At 39.7% G+C, this 26,558-nt stretch overlaps 1 protein-coding gene across 1 annotated transcript in view; it reads left to right on the plus strand.

Annotated features, from left to right (window-relative positions):
* LOC126184971 (protein phosphatase 1 regulatory subunit 37) overlaps window positions 1-26,558 on the plus strand; it is a 209,031-nt gene that overhangs the window by 172,357 nt on the left and 10,116 nt on the right. The window contains exons 8-9 of the mRNA XM_049927668.1: window positions 12,334-12,522; window positions 20,583-20,702. Of these exons, the coding sequence (XP_049783625.1) occupies window positions 12,334-12,522; window positions 20,583-20,702 (309 nt within the window). The remainder of the gene's footprint in view (window positions 1-12,333; window positions 12,523-20,582; window positions 20,703-26,558) is intronic.

Here is a 26,558-nt window from a genome sequence, read left to right on the forward strand (position 1 = left end):
CCTTTCTTGGGCAGTGAACAGTATCTTTTCTTCTTCTTCTTTTTCTTATTTGTATTAATTAAAGCAGTGACTGAAGGAACCTCAAGTGCTCCAAACCTGTACCAAGCTAGGAGATATCCCTGTCACTATTACCCCACACAAAAGCCTTAATAAGTCTCAGAGCATTATCTTTCACAGAGGTCTAATGCATTAATCTAATGAAGAACTCAGAGAAAATGTGGAACATTGCAGCATCCATTTTGTATGATGTGTATAGAGAGTGCCCAAGGAAAACCATTTGACAAAGGTGCAGTCATATTAGCATTTGAAGGACACATCTTACCAGTAAAAGTAAAGCTAATTGTATATAGATGTGATGTCAAACAATACTTCCCACCACTCATGAGGTTCTTCTAGTGTTTCTGTATTGATCACATATCATCCTGCTGTACTTTAGAACCTATCTCTGCAAATTGTCGTAGAACTCCTCACAGTGATCATCCTTGTGAATCATCTCCTATCTGCACAAACTGTTTGATTCACCACCATTCCTGGTCATAACTTTGCCCAATTTTTAGAAAGTAAAAGAAAACTGAGGAAACTAAGACCTCGATCACAAGTCATACATTGAAGCATGAAAAAAAAAAAAAAAAATGAACGGCTTCATTGAGTAGATATGATGACAAATTTTGCAAAAGTTGCAACTAGCGCCTCCTCTGAAGAAAGTTGTAAACCTTCTGAAGGAAAAGTTATCACCTACCTTCAACCCCACCCATGCATTGTCAACTGATGCAGCCAGAGGCTCTCCATCCTCCTTTGGCATCACCAGAGAGTAGGTCATCTCCCTGGGACATCCTCATCCTGTATTTTATCTGACCCACCTATACATAACAGTCACTAAGAGAAAGGTTAAAGAAGACCATAGAATGGTCTAATCATCATCCTACTCCCCATCTGCATCCACATACATTCCCCACAAGCCACTGTATGGTGCATGGCAGAGAGTACCTGTACCGCAGCTAGTCGTTTTCTTTCCAGTTCCTCTCACAGATAGAGTGAGGGGAAACAACTGTCTTTTACAACTACATATGAGCCCTAATTTCTGGTATCTTATCTTTGTGGCCCCTATGCAAAATATATGTTGGCAGCAGTAGGATCATTCTGCAGTCAGCTTCAATTGCTGGTTCTCTAAACTTTCTCAGTAGTGTTCTTTGAATTGAATGTCTTCTTCCCTCCAGGGCTTCCCAAATCTAGCAGTTCATCTCTGAATTGCTTGGATGTCTTCTTTCAATTTAACCTGTTTTTGGATCCCAAAGAAATGAGCAGTACTCAAAAACAGGTCACACTAGCAACCTATATGTGGTCTCCTTTACAGGTGAACCACTCTTTCCAAAAATGCTCCCAAGAAACTCAAGTTGACCATTTGCCTTCCCTACCACAGTTCTCACATGATTGTTCCATTTCATATCGCTTCGCAACATTATGCCCAGGTATTTAAATGACGTGACTGTGTCAGGTGTGATACTGGTAATACTGTATCATAACATTACAGGTTTTTTTCCTACTCATCCACATTGCCTTACATTTTTCTCCATCCATCCATGTAGGTCTCTGTATGATGGTCGAACAATCATACATTTGTATGATAGTCCTGCATGAATGATTTCTTAGACAAGGAATGTAAAACTTCAGCCTTTCTTTTGGTCTCTTCTACTGCCAAACCAGGCTGGTCAACAAGTGACTGAATGGAAGCCTTAGGCCCATTTAGCGATTTTACATAAGGCCAGAATTTTTTCAGCTTCTCCACCAGAACTTTAGCCAAGATATAACAGTGGTAGCATTGTATGCTTGCGCATAGATCTTTTCACAGATGCACTAATCTCTACTAATCTTTGCCTGTCATCATGTGTGTGTCCTCTTTTGAACCAAGAGTGCAACAGCCTTTGCTTCAGCATTTTCTGAATTTCATTATTAAACCAGATGTACAATTCCACATATCATCATAAGAATTAAAATCTTGTAATAAAATTTATTCACAGTTGCGGAATCTTTCTGGCATTAGGTAAATTAGGTATGAAGATACATGAAAATTTGTGCTGGCCGAGACTCAAACCTGGATTTCCCGCCTGTTGCAAGCAGTTGTCTTAACAAGTTCAGTTATCTGAGCACAATCAAAGTTTCACAATAAGGGCTTCAGGTGGCATTTGCACATTGGTCTATCATCCACGTTTAGTGAACAGGTACTTCTTAACACCACACTCGAGACTGTAGTGATTAGAATCCAACTGCCTACTGTGGTAACGATTTGCAACTTATATATTCTGCCAAGTAGGGGTGTATCTTATGAAGAGGTGAAAGAACTATTACAATAGTTACCCTCCCTATTATCCAGCTGGATGATTTTGGTGCTCACAACTAATTGTTTAGCAGTGAGAATACAAATAACATAGGTCAATTAATCGAATGGCTCTTCATGGATTGTAATCTTTGTCTAATTAATGCAGGTACCCACATGCATTTTACCGCCAGTCTAGGCACCTATTCTCCAATTGATTTATCACTCTGATGTCCTCTCTATGATAGAATGGTGTGTCCACAGTGATTTTAGCAACAGCTATCATTGCCCCGTCATTTTATCAATGCCACGTTCCAAAGTGGTCCCTATAGAAAGCCAGTTATGTTACCTAGTGCCCTGAAGCCTATATGATGATATCCCAAGAAAAGAACACAGACAAGGTAGTACAAGAACCTATGATTGTAATTATCTATGCAGTAAGTATTGTGATAACTTACTATTCTGCACATAGAACATTGACAAGATAGTGCAAGAAGCAACAAATGTGATTACCTATACTGCATATAATGCAATAGATAACCTATTATTGTGGTCATTCCAAGGTCGTCCCTACAGAGAGCCAGTTGGGATACCTCGATGTCTGAAGCCTATGTCACGATAGCCCAAGGAAAGGAACATTGACAAGATAGTGCAAGAAGCAAAGACTGTGTGATTACCTTAGCAACATATAATGCAAAACCTATTATTCTGGACCATCGTGACACATCTTTATACCATGCTGGTATCAAGAAATGGGTGAGGCCGTCACAAATGGACAAAAAGCATGACAATGACTAAGGAGAAACCCTTTACTAATAATCTAACTTTATATTAATGGCTAAGAGCAGAAGCACGTTATTTAATAAAACAATGGAAGTGAGATTGTTGCGAACTATACTTTGTTTCAGTGACTGCACATGCAACACATGCCCAGGTGTGGGAAAAACTGTGAAGTATGCTCCAGCTGAAATACATGGATTTTAGACTGAGAAGCACTTTGACATAGCCAAATTACTGGCAATTCTGCCAAAATGTCAACTTCAAAAAATTTTCACCCAGATTTTACTCTACATTGAATTTCAACACAATGTAGCATGCTCTCTTTTAACACCTGACAGGTAGAGACGTAATGCTCCTTGTACATGCTAGGAATTCAAAGGGTGCACTAGTACAATAAAAAGATAACACTCCAGGCTCACATACCATACACAACCAGGTGTTTCACCACCTTAGTGACTATAGCAAACAAAGTCTCGTGATGATGTTTAATAAGAAGATTTGGCAAGAGGGAGTTTTTTCCACCCAATGGACAAGAATTATCATTCTACCAATATCAAAACCTTATACAGACCTCACTATATAGACAACTATAGACCAATCATTTTAATGGCGACCATATGCAAACTCCCAGAAGAGTGATCGACCATCGATCACTGACTTTGTTGGTGTCTGAGCAAGAAGTTTGCTTCCACCATTTCAGTGCAAACTTTGAAGGTCCAAATCACAACAGGCTACCTTCTACGACTGGAGTCTACCATCAGGAAGGTCTTTGTACTTCGGTGTCACGTGATAGCAGATTTCCTCAACTTACAAAAGGGTCATTCCATGTCAACTGAGTGAGGTGGCGCAGTGGCCAGCACACTGGACTCGCATTCAGGACGACGACAGTTCAACCCCACGTCTGGCCATTCTGATTAAGGTTTTACGTGATTTCCCTAAATCGCTCCAGTCAAATGCCAGGATGGTTCCTTTGAAAGGGCACGTCCGACTTCCTTCCCTGTCCTTCCCTAATTCGATGAGAGCAATGACCTCGCTGTCTGGTCTCCTCTCCCAAACAACCCAACCCCACGTCAAGGGGACCAGGGGTCCCCACTCAGCCATCTCCAAATCTAATGAAATTTGGTTTGATGGTTCTATGTGGTCTTTGATGGTTATATACCAATTTTCAGTCCAATATCTTCAGTGGTTGAATATTTAGGAGCTTTTAAAGAGAGGCTACTCATCTTTGCATCACATATGAAGGTGCAAATGTGCCACATTTGCTATGCTTTCTTTAAAGTTCTATCAGATATTTGGTCATTTGTTTAATATACAGAGGAAACTTTTTATACTGAATCACACCTGGAAAAAAATTAAGATGTTAAGCCACATGTAAATGCAGATACAAGCGTCTAAAGTGGCTAAAAAATTGAACCAGTAACCACAAGACATTAGAGGGTTATTCCTACCTATGATGTCTATATATGGACAAATTTAATTAACATTGGATGCCTAGATGAAAATATATGTATCTGCAAAGTTGGCCAAAATTTTCTGTGTGCAAATTTTAGGTTATCTTTAGGGGGCAATATCTCACCTGTGTGTTGTTCAACCCTTTTTTTCTTGCCACAGCTGAAAAGTGCGTGCTTTAAGCTTTAAAAGCTATATTGTTTGATTTCTAGGTCTTCCATTTTGATGAGTAAAAATACATTTCAAAAGTTATTATTTTAGCATTTCGAGAAGATTGAAAAGTGAAATATTTTTCTCATTAACTCCCATAATTAAATTTGTTCAAACATTAATTTAACACAGGCCATAAAAGCAAGCATAATACACAACACAGCAAATTTGCAAAACAAAAATACTAAAGAGTCAGTTCCATTTTTGGTTAAACAGTTCAACAATTTTGTTAAGGCAGATTGTGGATAACTGTATTGTCTTCCTGATGATGATGGTGGTGGTGGTGGTGGTGGTCATGGTGGTGGCGCTTCTGAAGTCATGAAAATATGTTGGTTAGGAGTCCAGCACGTGTCTTTAGGAGTTGGTGAGTTGAAGGGAGATCAGAACCGTGTGGGTGCTTAAAAAAGATGGAGGAAACCTTGTAGTTCATGTGAAACTTCACACACTTTTCCAACCTGCCAAAAACTGTCATACATACATGCAAATACTGTCCTGGTTATAAACTTGCAATTGAGATTACTGGAATTTCTTCATCTGCTTTGAAGGCAGTATCTGTGAATGCTGTAGCATCATTGGAAACTCTGCTTACTTTGAGCTGATTACAATTAATTGGTTTAAAATGATGATTTTCTCTTGTTCCAGACATTGTATGTCCCATACCAAACCTTGTTTCTTGGTCAGGCTGAATTTCTGCAATTTCTTCTCTTGGTGCATAAAAGAACTTTGTCTGGAATACTATCATTATGGAATTTGAACAAATTACATGGAGTCAGTATTTGGTCATCTAAGGGCCTTTTCAGACTAGCATGGGCTGCTAGTGTTTTTGCTGTTCCCCCAGTACCATCACAAGGTGATTTACCATAGCTTGTTCCAAAAAAATTCCATTTGGCATTGATGCCAGAATCCTTTTCATGCAAACATAAATTGATGAAATTTTTGAAATTCTTATACTGAGCAGCTGAACCATCACTAAGATGATAAATGTTCTTAATGTTTTCAATCACTGTCTTTAAATACGCTATTAACTTTATTTGAAAGGTGTGGACACCAATGGTATAATGACGGAGACAGTCACTGATCATACAAATGGTAATACTTGGCAGACATTTGTTGCCACCAGAATAGACAACAAATGGATGTAATGGGGCCAGAGTATTCTCCCAATGAAATTCTTGCACAGCATCTTGAACAACAAATGAATAATGCTCAGCAAAATCCATGAATATAATTAATTCATTTTCTGCAAGATTTCTTTTTAGCTGCTTAAGGTATAAATTTGACACAAAGTGACGGCTTCTTAAACCGGTAATTTTCAAAATCAGTGCCTCCATGAAATCTTCTCTAACGTGTCTCTAATATGTGTCTGTCAGTATGGGCCCATTACTTGTATTCCATTGTCTCTTCAGGGTCATCTTCAAGGAAGGCCTCTAGTTGTATTTTTCCTTTACATTCCCCACAACATTGCAGCATACAATATTTTGATTCCAAACAGCATACAGTTTTTTTCATCAAATGCTTGTAGTCATCTTCAGTGGAAGTTTGCTGAAGCCAGCATTAATTTGACATTTTGATGACTTGCACATACACATACTGAATGAACATTCTTTCAGGTTACAAAGGAGCAGGCATTTCTGCTAGTGAATCTTTTCACCCTGGGCATAAGCAAGAAAACTCATCGCCTTCAAAAAAAGTGAGGAAATTTTATTTTACTTTATCATTGAACTTTTGCATCATCATTGAGCTCTTCTTCACCATTTTAGTTGAAACATTGAGTTCTTTAGCCGTTTTTTTCCAATAGTCCAGCTGTTTGCGCTCAGGGCTTAAATTTGAACATCACCAGTGCAATTGCTTGAAGTTTGAAGCTTAATCTAAAGTTGTTCAATTAAGATGCCCATATCTTTACATTTTTGGTACTCTTCCATTTGTATTTAAGCAATATCTACTTGGCTCACAACAGCATCTGTGGCAGTTACCTTAATATTTGTGCCTTGGGCTTTCATAACTTTGTGGTTTATGTATCTCACTGAATCCTTTTTGCTGGTCCATTGAAGCTTTGGTGGTGGCTCTCCAGGTGGTGATAATGAAGTATCAGCAGTAAAGCAAGCTTCAAAAACATCAGTGTCATTAGTGGATGGTGATCTTCGCTTATGCTGGTGCAATGATTCTTTTTGAGCCACTTCATGTCTACATTTGGTACCAGTTTTCTGACCAGGTTTAAAAACTTCATAACATCATGGAGACGTGGAATGTAGGGCATAGCCACTAGCCCTAGCATGTCAGAAATGTAACATCTGCTGTCCAGATTACCCGCTAAACAAACTAGAGATGATTGTGTTGTGTATCAAGTAATACTCCCATACCATCACACCAAGTGCTGGGCCTGTATTGTGGTGACAAATACAATCTTCAACCATTCTCCTCAGAGGTCAGAGACATACATATATATTTGTTGCAAGGCTGTATGTTACAACAGGAACTCACCTGAAAAGACAACAAAGTGCCAATCCTGTGTACAGTGTTGTCTTTGGTCGCACCACTGTCAGCATGTCTCTCTCTGTTGCCGTGACAAGTGAAGTGATAATAGTGGCTGAAAGTCAGTGGTGCTCCATTGTTGCACTGTGTGCCATGCAGCAAACAAGCGTACTTCCTACTTCTAGGTATATGACATGGCTGTACAATTCTGCATGACTGAGCATACAGTATATCTGTCAATATTGTCCCTCTTTCAACAATTGTAAGAACATCAAAATGGCAGATATTGAGATAACTGATAATGGAATCACTTTGTAGTGGGAAGGCATCAGGACCAGTTGAGATACCAGTGAGATTCTACAGAGATTATGTGAAAGTATTTGCTCCCCTTCTAACATTACCATTGTAGGTTGCTGGAACAAGGAAGGATTCCTAGCAACAGAAAAAAGTGCAGGTCATTCGCACTTACAAGAAGGGTTGTAGGACAGATGCTTATAATTGTAGGCCTATATCAATGATGTCAATCTGTTGTAGAATTATGGAACATATTTTATGCTCATGTATTATGATGTTTTTGGAGAACAAGAATCTTGTCTATAAAAATCAACATGGATTCCACAAACAGAGATCTTGTAAATCTCAGCTCACTCTGTTCCTCCATGATATCCACAGTGCTTAGACATTGGCACTCATGTTGGTGCCATGTTCCTCAACATCAAAAATATGAGCTTGCCAAGTATCAAACCAAATTTGCCACTGAATTCAAGACTTCCTGGCTTATCGAACTTAACATATCTCTGTTAACAGAACAAAATTGACAGATGTAAAGGTAATTTCTGGGTTACCCAAAGGAAGTGTGATAGGACCATTACTGTTTACACGGTTTATAAATGACCTAGTACCATGTGTCGGAAGCTCTTCAAGACTGTTTGCAGATGATGCAGTTGTCTATAACAAGGCAGCAGCACCAGAAGACAGTAACAATTTGCAAAAGAACGTACAGAGGATTGATGAATGTAGAGGGACTGGCAGCTGATCTTGAACATAGATAAATATAATCTATTATGCATACATAGGAAAAAATTCCATTACTGTACTACTACATTATTAATGGCTACTTGCTGGGAACAGTATCTGCTGTAAAATATCCTCACATATGTCTTGCAAAATCACCACAATGAGAAAATTTGATAAATTAGAGCTAATACGGAGGCTTACCGGCAATCATTCTTCTCATGCATCATATGTAAATGGAACAGGGAATGGGGATCAGGTAATGGTACCAGAAGTACCTTCTGCCACACATTGTCAGGTGGCTTGCAGAGTTTTGATGTAGATGTCGGGCCATTGAGATCCTGTATGGTGTTGAGTATGGCCCTCCTGAACCTTTTAATTTCATATTCATATGACAGTTGTGTGCTCTTGACCAATGCAAGCAACAATATGACAGAACAGAAAACCGCAGTCTCAATAGATCTTCTGTCACTGTCGAATTCCAACATGTGCTGATAGATGCTGACTTATATGCAGAATGTATATGGCATTATTCCTACCTACTTGGTGTAGTTGTGTTAAAATGCTAATTGTTTGCATGTTGAAGTAAGTAGTGCACATCTTGTCTTTTGAGATTTGTTTCATGCTGCCTTCATGGTGTTGTAGTTTTAGTGGCCTACCATGTACTGTAGTAAGGAGCACATGTTGCTGCTTAATTTCTCCATTACTATAACCAATTGCTTCTTGTTGCTATGTGTTCTTATAATGAACCATAACACTTTTTTTCTTAACTGTGTTCTAGACTGGATTGGTAAATGATGAAAAAGAAAGATTTCTGCAGTCATAGACCTTTTCAAATACTGAGATGTAGGTTATTGGGAGAGAAGTCAGGTTCACGACCAGTTTGGCATGGCAATTGTCTGATAAGGAAGCAGTACATTGGGCTATGAAGCCGCCATCAACATATAGGAGTTGAGATCACATGTTGTATCCAGTGGGTTTCCAGATCATCAAACTTAGCTTCTGTTTATTGTGCTGCACAACTATGCATGCTGCTATATTATGATCACCATCATAGTTTTTGAGACATAGGCAGCAATTGCTGTTGGACCGATTGAAGCAAGACTTGTCCGGCCTATACATTTAATGATTTCATTTAAATCCCTTCCAGATGCTATACTTCTCCCTTTGATCTTTACAGAGGTTTGGCCACTTCTGAATATATTGCAGACATAAACATTATCTTCAGGTGATTGTCTACTACTGGTTGCAGCTGTTCAGTCTCACCAACAGCTTCCAAAATATCCATGCCGATACTTACTGTAAACACAGCCACTATTTTGTAGAATTCTTAGGTGCTGGGCTAGGTCATACTGTAATCACTCCAACAGACTTACCATCTTCAAGTGGTCTGGGACCACCTGAAGATGACAACAGATCTGTTTGCTGAAGTATTGTGTAGTAGTTACAATGTGACCTGGCCGGACACCAGAGAATTCTACAAGTTTGAAAGACACTGGGAAAACATAAGATCGCATAACAACCACTATTGTTACAGTCCCCTGCACACTGCTTGTCTGATATGTTTGTTGCACTCCCATATATGTAAGGCACCACTCTCATTGTTTATGCATTGTCACAAGTCACTCATCCACTATGGTGCTGCTCTTTCCCACCCCCATGACAGTTGAAAGCCCTTGAAATTGTTTGGAGAAGCTTTATTGTCATGTGTCAACGTCCATGTATTTTTCTTCTAATGGCAGAATTGCAGAACAGAATGACAGAGTGGCTACAGTTCAACTCCCATAGTCGGGATACGACACTGAAGACTTCAGATTTGTAACCAGCATGCTTCAAAATATACATACATGATACCTGTTTCATCTGGCATCATGGATGTAATGCTGTCAACAGATTTTTGAATCATTTCAACTGTCTTCATCCCTGAATTAAATTTACCATGGAGGTTGAAAGTGATGGGAGGCTTCTGTTTTTGGACATCATGGTTTACAAAAACAATATGGTACTCTGGGACGTAGTATTCACCGAAAGCCAACACACACTGAACAGTATCTGCATGATAAGAATTGCCATCCACCATGCCAGGCATGCTTTGGACTCTGGTGCACAGAGCATATGCCTTTTCTGACGCAAACAGTTTAACCCAAGAACTTGCACTGGCTGTTTCTAAGGAATATAGACACTCTGGGAAGCAGATTTGTCTGTCTGTGGAGTTTGGACCATACTCAGAGGTGCATGAAAAGGAACATAGGCCTGTGGCCTTTATTCCTTATGCTGGGGGCATATCATTTAAGACTGGAATAATTTTAAGGAATTTTGACATGAAGAGAGTGTTCTGCCCATCTATGATGATTAGGGCACTACTGGGCTCTGTGACGGATGATTTGGGGCTTAAAAAGCCTGGCATATATAAAATTCCTTGTCAGTGTGTGAAGGCTTACATCGGCTGTTCGGTTTGCACAGTTTAGGACAGGTGCGTGGAACACCGCCATCACACGAGGCTACAACAGCTCAAAAAATCGACGGTAGCAGCTCATTGCCTAAACGAGAGACATGGAATGAAATTTGATGAGACTGTAATGGTTGGCAACACTTCCAGTCTTTGGAACAGTGTTTATAAAGAAGCAATTGAAATTAGGTTGGCAGACAGTTTTATTAATACAGACAGTAGTTTTCCACTTGGCAGGACATGGAATCCTGTGCTATCCCACATCAAAAAAGAACGTTCTCTGGTGCGGCCAGCCTGACTGAGTGCGATGTATTGTTGCCGCTGGTGCTCTACTAAGGGTGATGCCACCAGCCCAGTCTTGGGTCATTTTGCAAGACATATGTGAGAGTATATTTTACAGTAGGTACTGTTCCCAGCAATTTATCATCAATAATGTCTGTGATGGGTTGAGCATGCACTGTGTGCAGTATGGAGGTCTTTGTAGGATGATGATTTGTAGCCATGGCATCAGTTTTCAGTGGGACTCAGGACCAGCAGTGTTCTCCTGAAGATGGTGGACAGTTAGATCACCAAAATATTGATTCAAGTTGATGTTAGGATCCCACAGCAAAGCCAAGGAGACTTTCAAGACTTTTTACACCAGGAAAGTGTACAAAGTCAATTGAAAGCCCACTTGCATGTTTAGTTAAGTGTGGAGCACCACTTCTTCCCCAAATGTGTGTGGTGTGTGTGTGTGCAATGCTGTCATACATTAATGCATGATTTGACACTACCCTTAGTCACATCTTTTTGCTAGAGCTGTCCATCATGTTGTTCAAAGATTCCCTACACTCTTCGTCTCATTGTCATTTGGTGCTGCTTGTCAGTTGTCATTATGTCCACAGCACTGATATGTGCCATATTATACTTTTATTGTTTGTTACTGTGCACAGATCCTATACATGTGGGTGACTTGGTTCTTGCCCTTTGAGTGGTTAATTATATCGAACAAATGTCGCGGTCAGTGCAGCACTTGTAGCTTGTCCATTTCTCACATAATGATAAATTATATTTGTTTGTTTAACAACAAAAAATGTATTTTTGAAGTGAAAAACACTGCACATATAATGAAGAAACATTTTCTGGTGTCTGTTTGACTATCTTTTAGTTGCACACAAAGCACAGTTCAAAACTGCAACTTGCTGCAGTAAACTCTCAACACTAACACTTCCCTTTTACAGTAGTACTACCAGAAGGAGTGGAGGAAGTAGTAACCCGTAACAGGAGGGCCTACCTGATGGCTGCTAACATGATAAGTTTCCATGTTCTGTTCTGCAAATTTACCCTTCTCACAGTAATATGTGCTTAATTGTTAAAAGTGCTGGTATTATATATTTTAAAAACTCTTCATCTTTCAAAATAGTATATATTAAGTATACCGTTGTTTTAGTATCAACAGTAAGATACTGGTTGAAATAAGAATGCCTTGTAATGTATTTAGCTTAGTCTTCCCACTAAGATAACTAATAAACAGCCTTCAGGATTATGGCTGTCACAAAATTACAGCTTTCAGATTATGGCTATCACAAAATTTCTGTTATCACTTTGAAGCATGTTGTGAATTGCTTTGTTGCGAATATTTACATACATTGTTCTTTTTTTACAGTCTCACAGTAAAACATTGGAAACACTGAATGTAGGCCATAACACACTAAGCAGTGAATGCCTGCATATTATAAAGGAGCCACTTCAGCAGAACCGTAGTTTGTTACGTTTGGGTATGCAGTCAACACACCTCTCATGTGAGGGTGTCATAGCTTTGGCAGAATGCATCGCAGATAATAATGTTATTCAGGTAAAAGACAGATAATACGTTTGATATTTCTTGTATATAAAGGTAATTACTTTTAAATTTCAAAGCCGTTACATAGTGTATTGAACAAAAAGATGTTCAGTGGAACAGGACAGAAAATTAATCTATAGAATAAACCTTGGCAGTGTGAAAGACATTTTAAGACACACTGATCTAAATTGATTTAGTATTTACCTGATCTGGGTAGCATAAGAATTGTAGTGCACAATAATCACTATTTAGATTACAAAGTTGGAATGGGGCATGGGGAACAGAGGATGATATTACATTAGTTACAAAGGTAATAACTTCTTAAAGCTATCTGCATAGTACTTTGAGCACCACCAGTCATTCTTTTATTTCTTAGTAAGACAGTTTTTAATTTTATTTATTTATCAGAGTCAATGGCACTATGCAAGATTCAGCTGCTTGGTTGCAAAATAAATCAGTACACAGTTTAAAGAATGCTAATTAGAAAATTTGTAAACAAAATATTAAACCACATAAAAACTTACAAGAGAGTATGCAAATGCATAACACATCACACACAAAAAATCTAAACTACTGCTATGAATTTCTGTACAGAATAGAAACAGCATGCCACAATCAAACCTTTCAATGTGAATGTTAATACTTGGGGTTTATCACTTAGCTTTTTTTTTTTCAGTTCTGCTGGAAGCATACTGAAAATGAAACCTGCTGAATAGTGTGTACCTCTCTGCATAGTGCTTAAGGAACTGTTATCCTAGTGCACATCATTTTACATCTAGTGTCACTGAATGAATGTTACTGTTTCTTCTGAATGAGTTAGCAAAATCCCATGATGGATATGTACATGGATGACAGAGTTAGAACTCCATGACACCTAAACAGTAGCCTACATGAAGTTCACAAACTGACACTGCAGATCAGTGTAAATGTCCTTCCCCCCCCCCCCCCCCCCCCCTTTTTTTTTTTTTTTAACTGGGAATACTCTTGGTGAGTGCAAAGAGTTGCTCCAAAATACACAAAAATACAAGATAAGAGAAGGAAAGTAAGCAAAGTAAACAAGTCTTTGCATTTCAATGCCAGTGACAGTGGAGATCATTCTTAAAGTGAAGGTAGAAGCATTCAGTTTCTGCACCTCCTGAACGTGATACATCCAAGATAGTCTTCCATATACCCTCAGTCCTAATAATTTAAAATGTTTGACCTCATTGATCATTTGGCCAGTTTGCGACAATAAAAATTGGCTAAAGAGTTCTGTGTTAGAAACTGAATGCATTGGTTTTGTTGCTGTTAAGAGTTAATCTGTTCTCTGAAAGCCACATGCTGATGTTACTGGCTGCCCTATTAGTTATATCATTTATATTACATTCCATGTCTTTGACAATAACACTTGGGTCATGTGCAAATATAAATATTTTTGAGTCATCTGTCATGTTTAGTGGAAGGTCATTGATATGCAGGGTGAGCAAGAACTCCACTGACTTTATTACTGTGAGACACATCTTCTTTACTGAAAGCTCTTTGCTTTCTATATTTTGAAAGGTGGTAGTGTGGACCAAAACAAGAAAAAAGTCTAAAGTGCATAGCTTAAGAGCGATGAGCACTTTCCCATCATTGCTGCTCTGAAACACTTCTCTTCAACTGAACAAGTGCTCATAGCCCTGCAGGTATGCATTTTAGAGCCCATGTTTACCCATTTTATCTGGTTTTGGTCTATACTACCAACTCTAAAGTTTGTCAGTAGAGTTCAAGATAAAGCAATTGACCCAGAACAGATTCCATGACAACCCACACTTTACATGACCCCCATCACGTTGACACTGGGAAACTGCTTCTGGTTCCTATTTTTCAGATATAAAGTGAAGAGTTGTTGAGCTTTTTCCCTATTCCCATAACATTCTAATGTATGCAGAAGTATTGTACGACCCACCCAATCAAATACTTTTGTTAAATTAGAGAAAATACTTGCTGTCCTCAACCTGTTGTTTAGCCGTGCCAGTGCCTCACACACGAAAGGATAAATTGCATTTTTTGTGTATACCTCTTTCCTGAAACCAAATTGTGAGTCTGACAGCGAATTATGTGTACTGAGATATGTTACCACTCTGCTATGCATTGCTTTCTCAAAAATTTGGAAAAACTGATATCAGTGAAACTGGCCACTGATTGTTTATATTCTCACTTACCCTTTTATAAAGTGGTTTTACTAACGAGAGTTTCAGTCCATCAGGAAATTGGCCACACCTGAAAGACATTGAACAGCTGACTGAGTACAGAACTGATGTGTGGTGCACTTTTATTCATAATCCCACTTCAGATTGCATCAAACACATGGGAGTCCTTACTCTTTAATGGCATAATAACTGATTCATTTTCATCTTTGCTTGTTTCCTGTAGAATGCATGTGATGTATTAGTGTTGTAACACTAGCTTTTTAAGATTTCTGCATATTTAATTGTAGGCTTACTAATAAAATATATGTTTCCGGCTATTGACTAGAGGTGATTATTAAATATATAGCCAACTTTGGTTTATTCTCATGTGAGAGAGTTGTAATATGTCGAACACCCACATTCTGCCCCGATATTTCTTTCACAGTTGACCATACAGTTTCAATTTTGCTCTGAAAGCTATTCATTCTCTTTGTTTTACCCTGTCTAATAGTAATCCTCAACAATTTGCAGTATTGTTTGTAGCAAAATTTTGTTATTCGTCTTTGACTGTACTTCAAATTATGATACAGCTCCCATATCATAATTTGAAGTACAGCTCCCTTCTTGCGCCCATAGTAGAATACTACATGTGTACCCCATGTAACAGTAAATGATCTAGAACAAATCGGCAGCAAGGTCAAAAATATTGGATTTCCTGGCTACAAACATGCAGACAAATCAAAATCAAAAAACCTTAAAAAAAATGGGCCTTCTCCGGACCATGTGATTAAAAGACTTGGCCTTCAATCCAAGTATGCCATGTAAACATAGAAGGCATTGGCCAAGCTAAAAGCTAGTACCTATCTAAACTCCTGTAAATAATGATATTTAAATAGTTGTAATACAGAAACACACACTCCAGCTTCAGAACACCTGCGTAAAAGAGATAGAATTCATGGCTACGATCTTGTGGGTGCTACATATCACAGTGTGTATGGTGGTGCCACCTGTGCAAGGAGCAATATTGAGCATGCTCACCTTATTTCAACAAACACAGAAAATGAGATCCAGTATGTCTCGATACAAATGGAGGACATCATTATAAATAATATTTGTAAGCCACCAAATGTGCTGTAGCCACTGGATGTTCTACCAATTACTGCCCATCATCTGTTTTATGCTAGAATTTAATATTCGCCATGGTCATTTGAGACTATGCACGTGACAGTGAATGTGGTATTACAGTCAGTAATTGGGCTGAACATGAAAATCTGTACCTGGTTTATGATGCCAAGGATTTGACCACGTTCAGATGGCTGCTTGGCGAAGAGGTTACAACCCAGATTTCTGCTTTATGTACTGGGACTATAGAGGGCATCCACTGCCTATGTGCAGAGAAGTCATACATAATTTCCCACACAGCCATCACAGGCCAGTAATGCTCGATATAGGGCTCTCTGTCCCTTTATCGCGACCAAGATGGAATTTCCGCTGGGCTAATTGGCGGTGTTTTGCCAACCACATTGATAAATATATTTGTTTTATTCCACCAGAACCCACCCAAAAATTACCCTTGATTTGTCAGGGCTGTTCTTACTGCTGCTAAGAAACTTATCCCCTGTGGGTACAGAAAGGAATATATACCAGCAAGGAATGAACATTGCGAACAATTTTATGAAGAATAGAGCAAAACTGGTGACAATGTTATTGCAGACGACCTCCTCCGAAGTCTTGACACGGCTAGAAAAGTAAGATGGTGCGAGACAGTAGAAAATGTAAACTTAAAACATTCAACTTGAAAGGCATGTAGCCTTCTGTGTAAGCTTGGCGGAGCCTCCAATAAACCTAGTCAGAAATCTGGTATTTCAGGTAACCAAATCGCTAACCATATAGTAGAAACATCTAGATCATCCTGTGACAAACAACATACTTCCAAAATAAAATGAGAATTCACCTCTGTAAAAGCTCAGTGCCCAAAAGAATCTAATTTCTCTTCACCATTTACACTGATGAAATTGGATGAGGCCTTGAAACAAACTAAACATGCTAAAGTACTTGGTCTGGATAATGTGCACCTGGAATTTCTGATAAACATGGGTAATGGTGGGAAAAAATGGCTGGTCAGCTTCTTCTCCAACATCCTAGATAATGGACTACTGCCCAATGAGCTAAGGGAACAAAAATAGTGTCAGTTTTGAAACCAGGTAAATCAGCTGACCAACCTCAAAGTTTCAGGCCAATTTCCCTTTTTAGCTATTCTTACAAACTCTTCAAGAGACTCATTTTTAATAGAATTAGTGGATTCATTGTGGAAAATATCCCCGCTAAACAAGCAAGTTTCAGGCCACAGAGAAGTTGCTGCGATCTGGTATTGGTCCTAACAATTTTCATAGACACTAGTTACCAAGAAAACATGAAGATATTTGTCACATTTGTAGACCTAACCACAGAATATGACCCAGTCTGGAGAGAAGGAATGGTATACAAATTACTAAAAACAATCTGATACCAAAAAACTGTAACTTCCATCAACACCATGATAAACAATAGGTATTTCCACACTTACTTGGGTGAAAATGTGAGCAAGGAGAGGAAATTAAGTAATGGTCTACCAGAGCTCTGTCTTAATCCCCTAGTATTCAACCTATATATCTCCAATCACCCCAATAACAGGTCAACAGAATTCTGCTACACGGATGATATCACTATTGCTTGTAAAACCGAAGATCATGTACAAGTGGAGGCAGTTGTCACAGAATATTCAGCCATTATGAGATCCTATTTTAAGTGGTGACTTAAACCCAGTACAAGTAAAACTGATGTATGTAAATTCCATCTGAACAACAACGAGCGAGGTGGTGCAGTGGTTAGCACACTGGACTCGCATTCGGGAGGACGATGGTTCAATCCCGCGTCCGGCCATGCTGAATAGGTTTTCCATGATTTCCCTAAAATCGCTCCAGGCAAATGCCGGGATGGTTCCTTTGAAAGGGCACGGCTGACTTCCTTCCCCATCCTTCCCTAATTCGACGAGACTGATGACCTTGCTGTTTGGTCTTTTCCCCCAAACAACCCAACCTTCTGAACAACAAACAAGCTAACAAGGAGCTCAGAGTGAATCGTCATGAAAACACTTCTTGCCATATCAAATACTCTAAGTACCTTGGTGTCACCCTTGACCGCACTCTTTCATATAAAAAGCATCTTGAAAATACTGCTCTCAAGATAACTCATAACAATATTATTTAAAAATTGTGTGGAATGACATGGTGAGCTTCAGCAGATACCTTGCTCACATCATCCGTTGCACTGGTCTTCTCAGCAGCTGAGTATTATGCTCCAGTGTGGCTACACAGCTGCCACACCAACTTTATCAGTGTCTAGCTGAACCACACTATGCAGTTAATAATAAACAATAGAACCAACTCCCATTTATTGGCTTCATCTGCTGAGCAACATCTATCCACCCGCAATCCATAAAAGTGAGGCCTTGCTTAGGGAATACCGCAAGCTACAGGAGAACCTGGAATTACCCATACAGGAAGACATACCAAGTCTACAATGAAATAGACTTCATTCAAGAAACCCACTGTTGTGGCAAGCAGAACAGCTAGATGACAGTAATATCGAGATGAGAGTCCTGCGGAATAAGAACTGTAAACTTATTGAAAATCCTGAACAGCATGAGTGGTTCTGAAAGTATAACTGTGATACTGCTGGCACAGAACTTGACAGAAAACTATGGGTCAAATTGAACAGAACTCACACTGGCCGTGGTCAGTGCAGAGACTCACTTTACAAGTGGGGCACTACAGAGTCTCGAGTTTGTGACTGTGGGACTCAGAACCAGTCAGTCAAGCTTATTAGGGATGAATGCCCCTTTTGTTCCTATCAAGGGAGCTGGAGTGATCTCATTAAAGCTGATGATACAGATCTTACGTGGATGAGAAACTTATATATTGCCATTTAGATAGTTTTACATATAGTTTCTGTCTTGCTGTATTCTTTTTATATACATATACTGATGTTATACACCTGTATTTTTATACTGCTTGTGAGACATATGACTAAATAAATAAACAGCTCCCATTTCCTCTTACATGATATTATAATATCATTACTTGTTCAAATCAGTTACTTATTAGTACTGTGTGACTGGCTACAATTTTTTGATAGTAAAGATCTGTCAAAGAATGAGATACAAGTTTTAAAAAATATATTTATCATTCAAGTTGTCTGTATTTCAGACTTCTTACCAAGTTTCCCCTTCGAGATTGGCTTTAAATGTCTGCATTACAAGTGGACTCGTATCTCTAAATATTTTGTTCAGTGCTTTGAGATATGATTCTGCCTTTATTCCTGTCAGTATTACTGCCTGTGCTTCAGGATCAGACAAGCCATTACTAATTTTTCTCGTGCTGAACAATTTGTGACTTATTACTGTTTCTCTGAATTTTAGTAGGAAACTATACTGCCTACACTAAGTTGTAAGGTTCAAGTAAGTCAGCATTTGTTTTTCTGGAGAATCAGTCTGAAGGTTTATATTGAAATCCTCATACAAAATCAACTTAATGTTTTTCTTAAGAACCAAACCTAATGCAGGGTCAGGTCTGAAGAAAAGAACTCTAGTCTGAACAGCATCATTTGCAGATGCCCATAGTGAAAAGTTTTTTCTTTGAGAAATGAAACTCTCCTGCACAGTCTTCATATATTTCATCTATACAGTGTTTTGATAAGTCAACACTTTTAAATGAAACATTACACTAGACATAAATTCATTTTGGAGTCCTTACATATGGCAGATTTAGAGTAGCTTCTGCATGCCATGTACAGCAGTGAATACAAACCACAAATATTCAAATTTATCTCACCTGTAACTTAACAGATTTTGATTACAGTCTTGTGTGAAGCATTCAAATATGACAGTTGGCTGCTAGAATGTCTACCTGTATTAAGTATTTTGTCTGATGCAACAAGCAAATGATAAATGTCCAATCATAACCCTAAACTCAGATTATCAGCTGGTAGTGCAGCAGTATAGGCATATTCTTTCCCGGAGAACAATGTAAACCATTATAAACTGAAAACAGAGTTACATGTCTCACCTGGGACATCTTTGTTTATGCAGTTGTAGTGTGTAAATTAGTGTAAGTGTTAAATATGAAGTACTACGATAAGACTGGTGACGACATTAGGTAAGGCTTACAGCTTGCCAGATATTTCACATGCTGTGAAAGTGAATCATTAATGGAATACATAATTATTAAGAATATTGAGATTTGATTGTAATAGAAATTGTATTAAAATTTCAGTAAAGTGTTTTTACTTTCTATGTGGTGCACTGTCAGTTGCATGTCTACTTGTTTGTGCCACATGTAATTCAACAGTTGACACTTATACTGTCCAAAAATACATAAGAAATTGTCTTAGTGGGTACTTAATATTCTTTTTTTACTGTCAGGATAGCATTTAGATGACTAGAAGTGAATATGTAGCAATTTTTATAGTTTTCAGAGAGAGCAGTTTTTTAATTATGTACTCTGTGCTATTATTCTATGTACTGTAAATAGAAAGTGTGTCTTGTAGTGATATAGAATTCAGTGGGATACGTACAGCATTGGTAAAGCTGAACTACCTCTTGACTTATATGTGAATTCAGTAACATGGGCAGAACTCTCTGAGCACAATAAGTTGTATCCTTAATTGTCATTATGTACATGCTTCACTTATCATTCTGTTTGTATGTGACACACAGAGGATTAGTTTCAGTTAAAGAAATTGTAGCTTTATTAATTGAATGCTGGTAATAGAAAAAATGCATATGTAGGTTGCCTGATAGATTTCTTATTGAATGTGTGTAGCAGAACTACAGTTTTACATTGAAATCCAGTGATATGAGATTCTTTATCAAATATTTTACAGCGGATTGATCTCAGAGATAACAACATTCAACTAGCTGGCCTTTTAGCACTTACGCACTCCTTGAAAGTTAATCACAGTGTAACGCAAGTGGATCTGGATGACAGACCAAAGAAAAAGATGGTATGAAATACTACTATTTTCATATATCACTACAGTTACTTGTCTATATATAATATTCATCAAATTAAATTTTGTGTATGATAAAAAGCTTACATTCTTTTGAACATCTGGCATGGTATTGCATGAATAAAGAAATGTAAAGTAGCTGTGTTAATGGTTTCATAAATACTGAATATTATGAGTTTATAAAGAAATAATGAAATATCAGTAAGTAAGGAAACTGTGCAGATGGTACCATAATGTCTATTAAATGTAGGTTTTACATAAGAAATTACCATTTGATTGAGGTTCTTTCACCAATTGTGCTTTCTATCTCGAATAATTGAGAAGAAAGGAAACTGTTGAAAGTGCCCCAGTGTAGTAGCAGTAGTAGGTGGAAACTGCTGACAGATATTTTACACAGAGCTACAAACAGTACAGCAGACAGTCATTGTAATATGTAAATATCCCTTTCTACCTTCTTCTGGTACTTGTTCACTATGGTCACAGATAACGTGACATAATTTCTCTGATGCAAATTGAAAGGATATAAGAAACATGCCATACCCTACTGTAAGTACAGGGTTATTACAAATGATTGAAGCGATTTCACAGCTCTACAATAACTTTATTATTTGAGATATTTTCGCAATGCTTTGCACACACATACAAAAACTCAAAAAGTTTTTTTAGGCATTCACAAATGTTCGATATGTGCCCCTATAGTGATTCGGCAGACATCAAGCCGATAATCAAATTCCTCCCACACTCGGCGCAGCATGTCCCCATCAATGAGTTTGAAAGCATCGTTGATGCGAGCTCGCAGTTCTTGGTAGAGGAGGTTTAAACACTGAATCTTTCACACAACCCCACAGAATGAAATCACATGGGGTTAAGTCGGGAGAGCGTGGAGGCTATGACATGAATTGCTGATCATGATCTCCACCACAACCGATCCATCGGTTTTCCAATCTCCTGTTTAACCCTTTTAGTGCCAAATACGATCTGATCGTGATCCAGATTTTCGGCGAAAAATGCCAGTAACGATCTGATCATGATGCCTTTCTCATTCGCTAGGAAATACTAACAACTTTGCCTTCAAGCGCGGAAAAAATGAATGAGAAAGGCATCACGATCAGATCGTTACTGGCATTTTTCGCCGAAAATCTGGATCACGATCAGATCGTATTTGGCACTAAGAGGGTTAAAAATGCCGAACGTCATGATGGAAGTGTGGTGGAGCACCATCCTGTTGAAAGATGAAGTCGGCGCTGTCGATCTCCAGTTGTGGCATGAGCCAATTTTCCAGCATGTCCAGATACACGTGCCCTGTAACGTTTTTTTCGCAAAAGAAAAAGGGGCTGTAAACTTTAAACCGTGAGATTGCACAAAACACGTTAACTTTTGGTGAATTGCGAATTTGCTGCACGAATGCATGAGGATTCTCTACCGCCCAGATTCGCACATTGTGTCTGTTCACTTCACCATTAAGAAAAAATGTTGCTTCATCACTGAAAACAAGTTTCGCACTGAACGCATCCTCTTCCATGAGCTATTGCAACCGCGCCGAAAATTCAAAGCGTTTGACTTTGTCATCGGGTGTCAGGGCTTGTAGCAATTGTAAACGGTAAGGCTTCTGCTTTAGCCTTTTCCGTAAGATTTTCCAAACTGTCGGCTGTGTTACGTTTAGCTCCCTGCTTGCTTTATTCATCGACTTCCGCGGGCTACGCGTGAAACTTGCCCGCACGCGTTCAACCATTTCTTCGCTCACTGCAGGCCAACCCGTTGATTTCCCCTTACAGAGGCATCCAGAAGCTTTAAACTGCGCATACCGTCACCGAATGGAGTTAGCAGGTGGATCTTTGTTGAACTTCGTCCTGAAGTGTCGTTGCACTGTTATGACTGACTGATGTGAGTGCATTTCAAGCATGACATACGCTTTCTCGGCTCCTGTCCCCATTTTGTCTCACTGCGCTCTCGAGCGCTTTGGCGGCAGAAACCTGAAGTGCGGCTTCAGCCGAACAAACCTTTATGAGTTTTTCTATGTATCTGTAGTGTGTCGTGACCATATGTCAATGAATGGAGCTACAGTGAATTTATGAAATCACTTCAATCATTTGTAATAGCCCTGTACTTTTATTAATGTATACATTAATAGTATTCAGAGACTACGAACATAAAATTATATTGTTAATATTACTAACTAGTTACAGCTGGTAGCCAGGAAACATTAATATCCACGCTTATTTATTTGCGTGTTTGGTGAATACTATTAATTACTCTCATGCTGTGAAGCGCAACAGGTCAAATTTATGACCACAATACATTCAAAACTGTACCCTAAGTACAAAAATAAGGACGAAGAAAACCTATCGGTCTTCGAAAGAAAAACTACGAGACGAATCTTTAGACCTGTCCAGGAAGGGAGCTCGTGGTGACGTAGAAAAAAACCGAGAATTGTATTAGCTGATGAGGCAACTGAACATCGTTCAAAAACTGAAAGCGTGGAGAATAAGCTTGACAGGCCACATTGGTAGAAGACCAGATACCTCTTGGGTAAAAGCCATACTTATGGGAAGACCTGATGGTAGCCATCCAATTGGAAGACCCAGGAAGCGATGGGAGGGTGAGCTACAGAAAGATCTTTGCCAGCTTGGAGTCCGTGACAACTGGATCCAAACTGCACAAGATCGCCATCTATGGAAGAGCATTGTGAGGTTGGTGCATGATCTTCAGGGTACTCAATCGCCTATTTGATGATGATTTAGAACTGTTGTGTGGTATGTGGGGAATATGAACAAACATGATTTCACTTTGTTTTTAAAGTTATGTTTTGTTGTCTGTCAGCCATAGCCTTATTCAGAAAAAAAACACACACACGCGTATTCACAAAAGCAAATACACTTCATGCACATATGACCACTATCTCCTGTTGCTGTGGCCAGAATGCAATTGTCATGTTGAATAAAAGCAGTATTCCAAATTAGGGATGGAAAGGGAGAGGGATAGCAGGCTATGGGTGGGGGAAGAGAAGAGTACTGTCTGGCAGAGCATGCAGGGACTAGATGGTGGCAGTACAAGGCTGCCACGTGCAGTGCAATGTTGGAAGGTTGGGGTGGGGGGATGGGGAGCAGAGAAGGGACAAAGACGGGAGGGTGTGTTGGCAGACAGTGGCACACAATGAGGGTGGCGGGATGTGAATTGGGAGGAGATGATATGACGGGGCAGAAATGGTTGTGGGGGGTGTGGGAATAGTAGGTTACCATATATAGAGGCCAGGATAATTTTGGGAATGGAGACTGTGTTGTAGGGATAACTTCCATCTGCATATTTCAGAAAAGATGGAGGGGAGGAGCCAGTTGGCCATTGTGAAGCAGCCATTGAAATGAAGCATGGTATATTCAATTGCATGTTGTGCCACAGAATGGCTCACTTTGCTCTTAGCCACAGTGTGGCAGTGGCCATTCATCCAGGTGGACAGGTGGGATATGATCCCTGTGGCATGGGGTTGAGATTAGGAGTGGCAGAGGGATGGACTGGGTTGTTGTGGAGGTTGGGTGGGCACTGAAGCACCACTTAGGAGGGATGGGAAGGATCTTGGATGTCGCTCATTTAAGGGCATAATGATACATAATGAAAATCGTGACAAAGGATGTGGTTCATTTGTTCCGGCCTGGGATGGTACTAGGTGACAAAGGGGGTGCTCCTTTGTAGCTGGTTCTTGGGGCTGATAGGAGGATTGGGGCTGTGTGGGGATATGGCACAGGAAATCCATTTGTGGACAAAGTCTGGGGAATAGTGACTTTGTGAAGGCCTTTATGAGACCTTCAGCATACTGGAAAAGGTAGTTATTGTCACTGCAGATACACCATATCCAGGTGGCCAGGCTGTGTGGGAGGAATGGCAGCTGTTGAAATGCAGGTACCAGTGGTTGTTGAGGGGTTTAAGGTGGACAGATGTGTGGATGGAGCCATCGGAGAGGAGGAGGACAACTTCCAGGAAATTGGCACGCTGGGTTGAGGAGGACAGAGTGATGTGAATGGGAAGGAAGTTGTTGAAGTTGTGAAGGAATGAGAGTTGGATGTCTTGGTCCTGAGTCCAGATCATGAAGATATCATCAGTAAACCAGAGTCAGACTAGGAGTTGGAGTTTTGAGAGGCTGAGAAGGATTCCTCCAGATATCTCATACACAGGTTGGCATTGAAGGGTGCTATGCAGGTGGCCATGACTGGGCCATGGATTTATTTCTATACCCCCACTTCAAAGGAAAAGTAGTTGCATGTCAAGATCAAGTTAGAAAGGTGTATGAAGAATGAGGTAGTGGGTTTGGAGTGTGAAGGAGGATGGGAGTTTTCAATAGTGGCAAGACCATGGACATAGGGGATTAGTTGTTGTACAGGGAAATTGAGTCAACAGTGACAAGAAGGGATTCAGGAGTTAAAGGATGGAGAATTGGTGAAGGAAGTGGTTGGTATCTTTGATGTAGGAGGCTAGGTTTCTGGCAGTTGCTTGAGGTATTGGTCAACAAGAGCAGAAATTCTTTCAGTGGGCGCACAAGGTGGAAGATTTGGGGGGGGGGGGGGGGGGTCACATTTTGATGGTGGTATGAACTGGGAGAGGCTTGGTTGAGTATTCGGATTAGATTGGCTTTGATTGAAGGGATTGGTGGCAAAGAAGTGTTTCCAATGCGGGGATTGGGATAAGGATAGTAGGTCTTTTACAATCCCAACATGGGTTAAAATTGGGTGTAGGGCTGAAGTGAGGCCTTTGTGTAGGGCTGAAACTTCTATGGCACTGAGGTTTTTGGTGGAAAGGTTAAAAACAATTTCTTTGGTTTATTAGAGGTTCTGGGTTTTTTTTTTTAGGTGTTGGGAGGGAGTTTTAGAAGATGTGGTAAGTTGAAGAGGTCAGCTAGGCAGGGTCTGGGTGCTATGATGTCAACAGGTTTGACAATTTATGGAGGTGGTGGTTGGAATGCTGCTGTAGGTGTTGACGTGCACAGGTTTCTGTTTTGAAGATTTTGTTTATGTACCAGGAATTGCACAGTAATAGTATCTTGTGGAGGGAGTAGAGGTGGTTATGGGATGCCTGTATCATGGAAAGATTTTTCTGCAATACTAGGTTTGTGAGTGATAGAGACTGGTGTAATCTGAAAAGGTGAAGGTTGTTGTGAAAGGATGGATAGTATCCAGAGAAGGAGATTTCCATGGTTAGGCCATTGATGGACAGTAACAAAGCAGGGATGGCACAAGGTTTGGAAGGAAGAGAGCTGCTATGTGGTATAAATGTTGTAGGAAATTTCTTGTAGAATTTATTGATTTTGGATTAAAGGAGACCACTCAGCAAGAAGGAGAAATGTTGAGTTATCAATAGGGAGAATGTGCTCAGTTTCTGTGGGTGCTTCACAACCTAGGCCGTCTGGATCCTTCCCTCCACCACCAGCTGCTCTGAATTACATAGTTGGGAGTTATCCTTACAACACATCCTCTACTCCTATAATTGTTCTGGCCTCAGTCTCAGGTAACTCACTGACCCTTCACCTGACAGTTTCCCCTTCCTCTGTCCTGTCACCCTGTCCCACTTCATGTCCATATACCATCTTCAGCTTGCAAAACTCCCTGCTGGACCCTACAATGTGAATTACCCGCTGAGCCCATATACTTGCCACCTCTCCTTTCCACACTCCTAGCCACCAAACAAGCTGCCTCCCTACGAGCCTCTAGCGACTCACCCCCAGTCCCTCTCCCTGCCTCCCGCCTTTCTCTCCCTCTACCCTCCCCACCTGATGCTACCCCCACTGCAACCAGTTCACTCCCAAAAATACAGCATTAGTCTAGCCAGCACGATGTAGATGCATAGGTGTGTGTTTTGTGTGTG

The sequence above is a fragment of the Schistocerca cancellata genome, chromosome 4 (assembly GCF_023864275.1).
Source record: "Schistocerca cancellata isolate TAMUIC-IGC-003103 chromosome 4, iqSchCanc2.1, whole genome shotgun sequence".
In the NCBI taxonomy this organism is placed as follows: Eukaryota; Metazoa; Arthropoda; class Insecta; order Orthoptera; family Acrididae; genus Schistocerca; species Schistocerca cancellata.